General features: G+C 41.5%; 1 protein-coding gene across 1 annotated transcript in view; it reads right to left on the bottom strand.

Moving 5' to 3' along the window:
• The window catches only part of ZMAT4 (zinc finger matrin-type 4), a 556,227-nt gene that overhangs the window by 264,074 nt on the left and 279,575 nt on the right, over positions 1–12,578 (bottom strand). Inside the window, exon 3 of the mRNA XM_029604135.1 lies at positions 6,197–6,286. Within this exon, the coding sequence (XP_029459995.1) occupies positions 6,197–6,286 (90 nt within the window). The remainder of the gene's footprint in view (positions 1–6,196; positions 6,287–12,578) is intronic.

The following is a 12,578-nucleotide window of genomic DNA, read 5'->3' as shown; positions in this document are numbered from 1 at the left end:
AATAGAAATCTTAATCTCAGCCACTGTCCCTCCAGAATAGGATTGTGACTCAGTGGGGTCATCTGGGAGAGTCTGGGCTGCCTCTGCCCCTGACATATCACACATGTATTGTGTGGTATTTTCCACCTCATTTATGAAACAGAATCAAATGCTAAAAAATATCCTAGAAATTGATGTGGGCTTTGTTTCAGCACTTACAGAACATCCTTTTTAATTAGAAGTGGTCTGGCCGAATATTGACTTAGAAGATTGGTATTAATACACTACATTTTTATAAATCTTTTACACAGTTTTTAAATGCTTTGACATTTTTCTCTTTAAAATTTATGCTGCAGTGCCTGTGCTGAGGCAAGGTGACCTCGCAAGCTTTCCTGATATGACATCATGGTGGATGATGCTACATTATGGCATCTTGCCATGTAAAGGGCATGCCAGAGGTGAAATGAATGCAATAACGTATTCCTAAACTTATTAACCCAGAACTAAAAAAGCACTACAGCAAAATTATTTAATAAACTTCAAATGCAGATGGAACACACAGAGAAATTTGTATCTATAAAAGCACTCTGGGTACAGATCCACTATAGCCTGAAATGGGTAATGAATTGGGGTATACAGAAGATTATCTGATGCCAGGAAATAAGCATTCAGTGAATTCATTGTAGCTTTTCAAATCCATGTCTAGGGCTGCAAGCTTTGAGAAACTCCCAGAACGATTTGGAAACTGGGATGGTTCATTATAATCTGGAGCCAGTGCTACAGGATTACCAGACGGCAATGGGCTAATTAGGGATACAGGGAATCATTCCTGCTTCTGTTCCCTGGCTTGTAGTTTTTCATTTCTCAAAGACAGACAGGACAGCAAGTCCACTCATGGTGCATGGGTCAACAGTAGGACTGGCTCAATCTATTCTTGATGACCTAGTTAATTAATACTCTGGCCTTTGATGAACGGCATACAGTTCCCATGCAATCATGCCAACTTTTTCTGAAGGTATTCTTTGTCTAAAATTCAAATACTGCAAGATTTTAGCAGCTTTATTGGCCCTGGAGAAAACAGAAATCTTTGTAGGTTGTGAGACCTTTTGTACAAGAGAAGCAGTGGTCTTTCAGGTCTCAGAAGCTCAGGTGCTACCACCACATTCTTTTTTTATTGGTCCATAAAAGGCACGACAATCTGCTAAACTTCTACATTTTAATATGATTAGAATGAAGTGAAAAGGAAAGGAAGGACTGGAATTTATACTTAAAAAAAAGAAAAAAGGTGATTTTTTTTGGGGAGTCAGAAATAAAAAATCAATGCAAGAACATTTGGAAGAAATAATTTTGAAGCAACACAACTTTTGGAAATTAGTTTCTTCTCTATGTGACAGGGCCCCTAAACTGGGTAAATGTCTTGGGGTGTGGTACTGGAAGAGACTTTTGGGTGAGGAGCACCAGGAATTCTTTCTAAGTAATTTGGGGGAAAAAAATCTATGTGCACTCCCTGTGAACCATCAACAGATGGCACAGGAAATAGTTTGTAAAACCTGTTGAAAGTTATTCAATGGGGAACTTTCTAGATAGAGTTATTAAAGGGCTCTAATGATAGTAGAAGAGCAGTAGGCTTGACTGTGGCCAACATGGCCTCAGCCATAGGAGCTGCTATCTAAAGGGCGCCATAGCAATGCAAGCGCTGTCACCTGCTCCTGCTGGTATTGGCAGCATGGCTGGTGGAGTCAGGAGGAGGAGCGGCCCAGCCCTACCAGAATCAGTAGTGTGACTGGTAAGGCCGACCCTCCTCCTAAGACTGGTGGAGTCTTAGGAGGAGGTGCGGCCTTCCCTGCAGGAAGGGGCACAAGGCCAGAGCTGGATTGGTCCCTGTAGCTCAAAGAAAAAAATCATCCCATCAGCCGTGGGAGCTGAAGGAAAATGCTGCTGCTGCTACTCCTGCTTCAAGAGGGAGAAAAAGTAAGTGAGAGAAGGTCCCTGAGTTAGCATATGTGTGTGAGAGAGATCACGAGTGTGCGAGACTGGCGGCTGAATTTTAAAATGGCCACACACGTAAAAAACTCGGCACTTGTGTGTGTGGTCGGGTCCCGCGTACTGCGTGCGTTTTCAAAAGGGTCCGGCCACACGAGTAATTGCAGATACACGCACAAGTGCCGGGCCCTGAAAAAAGGTGGGCGGGGGTCGTGGTCTGGGTGGGCAGGAGAGGGACAGGGTGGGAAGGAGGCCAGCCAGCGCACGCAGATTACTTCTGCTTCAGAGGAGCAGTAAGAAAACAAAAGAAAAGTAAGTTTAAATGAAGGGTTCAGGGGGTGGGGAGGAGAGGGGAAGAGGGAGGGAGTTTAGGTAGTGGGGTAGGGAAGTTCCCTCCCAGTCTGCTCCTTAATTGGAGCAGATTGGGAGGGAACTGGGGGAGGCCCGATTGCATCGCCGCACATAATTTACTAAATCACCCTCCTCCGCACGCACCGCCCGCACCTGCGTGGGGTCCGTGGATTTTATAACAGGTGCATGCTGGTGCACCCATTTTATAAAATCCGTGTGAGTGCCGGGAACCGTGCGCACATGAATGCTCATGCACACCTTTTAAAATCTACCCCTGCGTGTATGAAAAAGTATAGGGGTGTGTGTGTGCGCGAGTGCATGTATGCATAAGAGTGCGCATGTGTGAGAGAGTGAAAGTACATAAGTGTAAAAGAAAGACAGCGTGAGTGAGAAAAAAAGAAAGGGAAAAAGCATGTGTGGGAGAGAGAGAGTGTGTGTGTGTGTGTGTGGGAGAGAGAACAAGCATGCGTGTGTGACTGATCATGATGCAGAGCTTATGGTGGGCATATGGTTTGATAAAGTACTAAAGAAATATGAGCAATATGCTTCCACAATAATCGGCATGAGTGTTAGAGGAGTTTTTTTGGTTTTTTTTGAGAGATTGAAGTAATTCTCTTGGGCTCTTTGTGTAACTGGCTGATAAACTATTTATTGAATATCTCTAAAGCTGTATCTTAGCTGTGATAGCCTGTGAACTCTGATTATCTCCATAACCTCCGATATCCTCTACTATCTTGTAAATATTTGCTACGCTGGTTATCCCAGACAATGAAAATGTAATGGTTTTGGAATCTAACTTGGTGTTTTTATTTGGGGAATATAGCAATTAACAGCACACACAATAGAGATAGTGACTGAGAAACAGGGCTCACAAAGGGGAAACCGAAGGCTGCTGCTAGCTATTTTTGCTGCCCTATGCAAAAAATTACTGTGCTGCCCCCCCCCCCCAATTCATTTAAATTCAGTCCCGGGCCAATCAAATAAAGCTCAGCTCCGTCATGCAATTTATATTTTTTTAAAACGGACATGCCCCCTCACCTCTGAACCCGTGGATAGGGAAGGGTATTAGGTACCCTAGGCAAACCTTACAGCCTTGCACACACGCACCCCACACACCCCCATATCCTTTACAGACACTCACAATTAAATTATGCATTTATTATAAATTTTACATGAAAAAGAACATTCAAGAGTACTGTCTGTTGAGGCAAAAATATCACTTACAATATGCATATTATATTTACATGCACTCCTGTGGTGCCTACCAGAAAAATCTAAAAAAAAAAAAAGACACTTGGAGCTCCTATGGAATTAGACTTTTTGTAATGTGTATGGGATGTGAGCTTGGCCCTCAGAAAGCCATGAATAACTGAATTACCATTATAATATAATAAACCTCCTATACCAAAACAACCTCATCTATGAAAAGGCAACACTGCACATATTACTAGAGATGTGAATCTGTTCTGGAATTGTTTCCGGTATCGGGTTCGTAGATCCATGGGAAATCTTCGTTTCCTGCGGTTCTGACCGCTTTTTTTTTTCTGCTCTCGGGCCGTTGGCTGCCAGTAAACAAAATGGTGCCATTGGACCTTTGCCCTTACCATGTGACAGGGGCTATCAGTGCCATTGGCCGGCCCCTGTCACGGTAGGAGCAATGGACGGGTGGTGCCATCTTAAAAAATGGCGCGGGCCATCTGTTGCTCCTACTATGTGATAGGGGCCGGCCAATGACACCGATAGCCCCTGTCACATGGTAAGGGCAAAGGTCCAATGGCGCCATTTTGATTAGTTTCATCCGTCAGAAAAACGATGCACATCCCTACATATTATACCAGGCCCTAAAATACCAATAAAACTCTTATTAGGAAACCAGGCTGCTATAGATCCCCACACAGAAATTATATGCCAACAAAATACTTCACCTCAATCACATATGCAGAACCAGAGAGACCCTCACCAAATACAGAATGAAGAGATCAGAAAGTATAAACAGAAACTTGCTGAGAAGAACTGAACTGGAACCTATACCAAGCCAGCCTCTATATGCAGAGCAACAATGGAAAAACAGAAACATTACCATTCTTCATAAAACATTAAATAATAAAAATCAAGAAATATAAAACAATCATAATAGTAAAATCATATTCATAAAAAGAATACATATTTCAAACCAGTTAATTAATATACAAAATCTCCCAAACACCATATTTCAAAACATCTGAATAAAAAATCCAATAATTAAAAAAATGTTGTATCACCCCCCCCAAAAAAAATTTAAATGTTTCAAAAGAGCAGAATTATCATAATAATTATAATTAAAACTAATAAGGATTTTAAAAAATCTTCTGCTTGCCATACCTGTGATCTTCTGATTTTCAGTCACTCTGTGATTGTCGTGGATTGTGGGAGGTAGGGGCACCCAAATTTTATCTTCTCTCTCACACACACAATAACACATTCATTCTCTCACACACTCCCTCTCTGTAGCATACTCACATACATTATGTGTGTATGTGTGCCTGTGAGAGCCTATATGTAACACATGAACTCCCACGGGTACACAAACATACACACAAGCTCTCACACAGACACATTCACAGGCACACAGGTTCTCATACAGACACACACACATGCACAAACACACAGGCTCTCAGGCACACACATGGCCTCCTGATGTCTTCGGGCTGGCCCAGCAGGCCTTCCTGTTTGGGGGGGGGGGGGAGCAGAAGCTCTGTGTGCGTGCCAGTGCACGCCCACATGTAACCGGAAGACAGGCCTCTCTGTCGCCCGGAGGCGGCTTGAGTGCTGGCAGCTTACAGCCTCTGTTCTTCTTCAGCTGCTGCCACTGGCTCACTGCCTCTCCCGGGGGTGCTGCCCCGTGCAAATGCACAGTATGCACACCCGGTTGCGCCCCAGGCCTGGGGAAACCGAAGGGGTTGATTTCCCTGTTCCAGTTCAAGGAAAATTCTCTATCCCTCCTGCTTCTGGGCTTGGGTGCACTACACGATCTGCTTAACCAAAACTCCATTTGAACCCTAACCCGAGAGGCTAGCTCTCAGCTCACACAGGAGTCAGACCCTCTCAATATTTTGTGTGACCATTCAGTTACATCTGTGATAGTCCTATTTGGAGGATTTGAGAATTACATTTGTGTCAATGCGCAAAATTAGATCATTTCCCGTAAAACTTGGTTGACTCACGCAGTTGTAACCAGTTTGTGGTATCAGGGATGATGAGTTACCAGAATATATGAACACACCTGTAATGGTTCAGCTAGACCCAGTTAATATAAACCTTGATTATTGGTATAGTAGTGTTAAAGTAATAGTTTTACAAGGACTAATCTATTTTTGCTCATTTTTATATTTTGGGGGCTGCTTTCCTTCTACACCTAATTTTTTAATTTTGCATGTGGAGAAATATAAACCCTAAACTGGGGAGGGCTGAAGTGCTAGCCATGGTGTTTTATTTTAGAAGACTTGTCCATGCCAGATTTAACATGCTCATGACGTCTGGGAATAAGTCACATGAACTAACATAATCACAACCATGAGTTATATAGAACAGAAAGTGATACACTGATTATGTGCGAGGGTTATGCTGATGAAATTGCCTTAAAAGGTACAAACAAAACCACAGACAGTGGGTGAGAATGCCTGAAATGTGACGTCTTACAAAGGTATTTAAATGAGCTCAAAGTCTCATGCAGAACGACATCTTTGCACTATTTTCATGTTGATTTGATGCATGTTGTCACATGTTACAAATAATCCAGTTGATTCTAAATGAAAATATATAATTTTTGATATTTGGAGGTAGAAGAAGAAGAGGAGGAAAACCACAAACTGTGAGCGTTTATTTATATAATTCTGATACTCACATTTTCAGATCGGAGTTTTTTGGCCGGACAGCCTCCATCAAGTGGATGCAGCATGTAATAAAGTCGAACTTTACTGGCATGTTTCCGACTCTGCGGAGAAAAGCACGTCTTTCTAAGTTGCATTAGTAAAACACAGGAAGTGCATTTCAGTCCAAGACATAAAATCTTCATCAAGGTGACATTTTTAAGGGGGAAATTTTATAACAGCCTTTATAAATTTGTTAATACATCCTAACTTACACTAATTTTCAAAGTTAAACTTACGCATGTAAGATTGCTTTTAAAATTACCTCGCAAAATCTACCTGCACAAAGTTACGCCTCATATTTATTTTGTGTGGGGAAAGATTTGGGGGAAATTTACACACTGAGGGGAATTTTCAAAAGGATTTAACATGTTTTAAAGTAGGTTTTACACGTATACATGCACTTTGCCCGTGTAAGCGGGCTTTTGAAAAATTGCTACAATACATGCCCATCGAATTGTCCATAGGATATTCACATGTAAGTGCACTTTACACGTGTAAATGGCTTTTGAAAATTGCTACAATAGTATGTCACATTTATGTGCATAACTCCTTTGAAAATCAACTCCATACTTTTCAATATTGTAAAATATGCATGTAAATGTAAGCCACACCTAGACTCCTCCTTCTAGACCACTTCTTCCTAATATGCTTAAAACTGCAGACATATTCTATAGTATATGAATGTAATTTTATGCACGTCAGCTGGGCAATTTTCAAAAGGGCCATTTCTGCAGGTAAAGCACTTTTTTGTTTTGCCCATAGAAATCCCTTTGAAAATTAGCCTTCCTAGGTCTGAGGAATTCACATGTGTTTTGGTGTTTCCCACAGCCAGAGACATAGTGACGGGGAGAGAAATACCTTTCCTGGTAGGGCTTCCCTCAGGGTTTTGGGTTGTTTTTTTTTTGGTAGATTTATTCCTCTGGCTCCCATCTGTGCTAGAGGCTGCAGTATAAAACCAAACCAATACGCTCATCCCTAAAACAAGTCCTCCTATGGGGAGGAGGAAGACTGCATGATAGGAGGAGTAAAAAAATTAAATTGTGGCCTTAACCAGGGACGGGTAGTTGTTTCTGCTTCTTTCTGGACCTTAAATCTCCTGCATTCAGATATTCCTAGATCTGAGTTGAAGAGATTCGTGCTCTTTGAAACCCAACGATACACACACAGACCACTCATTAGTATGCTAACACATTTACTTACAGTTTTCATTTCTGACTGCCCCACAGGACAATTGTTCTCCCACATTACAATTTCAAATCACTGACTCACAGGTTGGAAAAATTAGATTACCATTACGTACGGGTAAAATCATTTTCCCATGGAGCAAACACACTTCATTTGTATGCAAGAGTCTTCATGCACATTTTAAACAGGATCACAGATATATACACAAACTAAAATCTATAGAATAAATTCTTGATAATATCAAAACCTTGCATCAGGTTATTATTATTATTTTTTTTTTTTGCACTACAGATAGAGAAAATGTAATTTTGCTATACGGAGAGAATCCCGATTTACTCAAATGAGGGCAAGACTGAGGGATACACTGTCTTTAGCTGATGTACTACTATAAATTAGTTGAGAGTGTGACAGGGACTCAGCAATAAAATGGAAATAAATTTATTTGGTAGCACAGTAAGAAAGCCATGAGATTTATTGTCCCCTCCATTTTCAACTACTCTTTTCTCTACATTTCCCCTCCTTCTCTTCACACACACAATTATTGTATAATTTTAAATAGAGATGGCTGATCTAAAATCTGTAATCCATAGATCCTGATCTGCAAGTCTTCCAACCAGTGAATCACAATTGGTTATTGAGCCCAACCCTACAATGTGCAGATGGTAAAGGTAACTTAATATATCAAACTGTCCAATAAATCAAATTGGTGCTCTGTACAATACAAATGGTGGTTTTGAAAGGGCTTCCAAGTAATATGGAGCACGTTTGTTCTATTCTAGTGTAGAATGCTCCAGGTTGTACACCAGGACTTCCCAAATCTGTCCTGGGGACCCAGAGCCAGTCGGGTTTTCAGGATATTCACAATAAATAAGCATAAGATATTTGATTATATTAGATATCTGGTAAGAACATAAATGTCATGCTGAGTCAGACCAACCACCACTGAGCCCATCATCCTGCCTCCAACAATGGCCAGTCCAGGTGACAAGTGCCCGGCGATCACCAATAGATCTATTTCTTGTATCTCACTCCCAGGGATAAGTACTGCTGTTGTGTTTGAACAAGTCTACCTGGCTAATGGACTGATGGTTTATGGACTTTTCCTTCTGGAACTTGTCCAACCCTCTTTTCAACCCCACTATGTTAGTTGCCTTGACCCCATCCTCTGGACTGGCAACAGATTCCTTAGCATAAGTGCGCTTTGAGTGAAAAAATAGTTCCTACAATTTGTTTGAATCTACCAGTTGCTAGGTTATGGAGTGTGCCCTAGTCCTAATGTTATTGAAAGGATAAATAACCATTCCCTCTTTATCTGCTCCACCCCACTCATGATTTTATAAATCTCAATCATATCCCCTCTCAGGCATCTATTTTCCAAACTAAAGAACCCTAATCTGTTTAGCCTTTCTCCATAAGGGAGCTTTTCTATCGTCTGTCTATTTTGTCACCCTTCTCTGCATCTTTTCTATATCTGCTATGCAGATGTTCCTCATGCATATTCATTGTGGATATCCTGAAAACCCAACAGGTTGTGTAATGTGCTAAATGTCATGCTCAATATGGAGAAATAAGAATTTTTCCACTGGAAATGGAAACTCACAATGGACATATTTTCTGTATCAGGTTCTTAATTGTGTAAGTAAAGATATAAGCAAGGTTTTATTTTGCAGAAATGCACCCATTTAAGAACTACTGTAGTGTTTGAGCAAGCACCCGGGTGTCCAAAATGTCATGACATGACCCAAGACCACGATTTAGAAAGATTAAAATATCAGAGATCAATCCCTTTTTACTTGTGTTTCAAGTCATTAAAAATGCCACAAGACAGCAAAAAACACACAGCTGCTTGCACACAAACACAGAAGAAAGAGGCAAAAATAGCTACTTGCTTACCCCTAAAGCAGAACGTTTCAGAGGGATAGAGACAAACAATCCCCAATGGCATTTTATCTGTGCTCATGTTTTTCTTTGATCCCCTGGAACCTTCCCACTAATTTATTCAATAAAGAGCTGCTTTTGGTTAGCTGATTTGCTTTTTTGTCCCTTTTGCATTGTGTTTGTGAACAAGTGGAAGTTTTGTCTTTCACCTCTGGGTACAATCAGTATCTGTGGCTCTTTCATAAGGGTGTATTTTTTCAGTTAACATGCATCCTCTAACAAAAAAGGAAAAAGGGGAGATTTATTTATTATTTTATTTCTTTATTTGCATTTCTTAAATCACCTACTGTCAGGTCTCTAAGCAATTTACAATTTAAAATATTCACCATAAAACAAAATATAGCACAAACAATAACTTAATATAAAAATTCATAATCATAACATGAGCAGGGACTCAATATAGAAACATTCAAATATAGCAGGTTTAAATAAAAGTATTATTTTAAAAAAAATGCTCAAGGACAAGGGGTCATAATATGAAGTTGAAAAGAAGAAGACTCACAGAAAATATTATCTAACTAGCTCCTAGATTCATCATTCCGCTATAACGGCCCATCGCAATTTGATGAATGACCCCTTAAGAGGGTAATGGATGCCTAGAATCACCTACCAGCAGGGACGGTAATAAATAAAATAGTGACAAAATTCCATTGATAGATAACAATAAGGAAGAGAAAGATACAAAGAGGGAAGAAAGGAAGATGATCAGAGATTGAAGAGACGCTCAGTAGCAGAAACAATAACTAGAGCTTCTGGTCATCTTTCAAACTAACCAACTATATAACTGTGTGTAATGTATTTTGCCTACTTAAATAAATCCAGTTCCTAGCACAGAGATTGGTACCTTGCCTGGAATTGTCAATAGGTACACTAGGCCTGTGCCTAGGGTGGCAAATCTCAGGGAAGTGGAAGCATAGCAAAATATTTACTGTCTGTTTCTAGTAGTTGAAGGGAAAAGACCCCATGCCACCCCTCTGATATGGCCCTGGGAAGGGCCATAGAGCTCCTGTCCCCTACCAATGTGGTTGCAGCAGAGCCAAATGAGAACTGCTGCCAACTCCTCTCTCAGCCTATCAGAAGAGTAACCAACTACCCCCTTCCAAAGTGGCCTGTAGAGGGACCAGAGAGGTGTCACTGTCTACTCCTCCTCCCAAGGCAGCCCGAAGTAAGGTCTGAGATGGGTCACCATCCATCCATCCTTCTGATACAGCCTGAAGCAAAGCCAGAGAGAGGTCACCACCTGCCCCTACTTCCCAGTGCAGTCTGGAATGGGGTCAGAGAGGAGACGCCACCTACTCCTCCCAATGTGGCCAGCAGTGGGTTTGAGAAAGGAGATGCTGCTCCCATTAATGCATCCCACGAAGTCCATGGATTGAACGTAGCCCTACTCAAACTCTGAACACAGTCCTGGCCATTAGGAGAGCAGAGCAACATCCTGAGGTTTCAGACCTGCTCCTCCTGCTGCCAACTCCTCTCTGTCCCCTGTAATTCAGACCAGCTTTATGAATCACATCAGATTTAGAGTAGCTACTGATGGGAAGAACTAATTAGAAGTGCTGAGCCTCTGTCCCACTTTCCTGCCAGCTGGGGCCATAAGAACATGCCATACTGGGTCAGACCAAGGGTCCATCAAGCCCAGCATCCTGTTTCCAACAGTGGCCAATCCAGGCCATAAGAACCTGGCAAGTACCCAAAAACTAAGTCTATCCCATGTTTCTGTTACTAGTAATAGCAGTGACTATTTTCTAAGTCAACTTGATTAATAGCAGGTAATGAACTTCTCCTCCAAGAACTTATCCAATCCTTTTTTATCACAGCTATACTAACTGCACTAACCACATCCTCTGGCAACAAATTCCAGAGTTTAATTGTGCATTGAGTGAAAAAGAACTTTCACATAGAGGGAGCGAGTTGGAACCTGGGACACAGGCAGGAGGAGCAGCTCTGGGGTGGGGTTAAACAGGGCTTGAATAGGAGATAAAGATGATTCTTGTTGATGGGGAGGGACAGCAGGAACTCGGAAATTCAGAGAGGATGTATGAGCTGGGGATGGGGGCAAGATGGTGTAAAGAATATGAAGAGCTTAGAAGAGGTGAGAAGCAGTGAAACATGACTGAGGTCTGTGAAAGGGGTGAGAGAATATGGATCTTGGAGGGATGGCTAGGGAGGAGGTTAGAGGCAGTAAAAGAGGACTGGGGTCCATGAAGAAGGTGAGAGAGGATGGGAATAGAACTGGCTAAGGAGGGGTCAAAGAGTGACATTGGTGGAAGGGGAGGGGATGAACAATAGGAAAGGAACTGGGGGGTTGGTGAGGAGACGAGAGGCAGAGGAAAAGTAGATGAGAGATGGGGAAAAAGGTAACTATTTTATTTGCACCTGCTCCCTAAACTGCTAAAGAAATGAGAGAGAGAGAGAGAGAGAGAGAGAAAATGGGAGGGCTGGGAAGAGGTGAGAATGGGCGATTAAAAACTAGTAGATAGACAAAAGGTGAAAAGAGGGAGATAATTCTGAGGGCTAGGAAGAATCATGAAGCTAAGAGACAGAAGTGGGATGGGGGAGATGAATGAGTAAGACCAAAGATAGGGAGAATCCACAACAATAAAAAATATGACAAGAATCCAAGGAGGCAGAGGTAGAGAGGTGATGATGGGGAATAGAAAAGAATGAGAGGAAATGATGGATCGGTGTTAGCAGCATTTGGAGAAGAGCAATGAATGAAAGGGAATATGAAAGAGAATTAGTGAGAGAGAAAATAATTAGAGAGAGACAGCATGGGGATGATTTATGATGCAGATCTGAGAGATCCAGAAGCAGTTGAGGAAGAGAGAACAAGTGAGACACATTGCTGGAGACTGTGGGGAGAAATCTAGTGAGGGGGAAATGGAGAGCTGAGAGGGAGAAATAGAAGACAGAGGTAGGGAAGTCAAAAATTGAGACAGAAAGAGCTGGATGGTGAGAAATGGCAAGAAAGAGTAATGAAATATAGCTATAAGCGAATAGAAGCAGAGGATAGAGAAATAGAGAAACAGATAAAATAGGAAAGATCAATGTCAGAGACAAATGTAGAGGAAGTGAAAGAGATAAGAGAAAAGAAGAAACAGGAAACTCTGGAAAAGGAGTTAGGAGAAAATAGACAAGATGAAAGGAAAGAGACAAACTAAAACAATTCGAAAAAATAGAATGCGCAGATAACAAAGGTAGAAAATGCATTATATTTTTACTAGCAGTACC

This window comes from Rhinatrema bivittatum, chromosome 5, assembly GCF_901001135.1.
Source record: "Rhinatrema bivittatum chromosome 5, aRhiBiv1.1, whole genome shotgun sequence".
In the NCBI taxonomy this organism is placed as follows: Eukaryota; Metazoa; Chordata; class Amphibia; order Gymnophiona; family Rhinatrematidae; genus Rhinatrema; species Rhinatrema bivittatum.
Note: the sequence above shows the minus strand (reverse complement) of the source record. Positions and strands in the feature narration are given on the sequence as shown.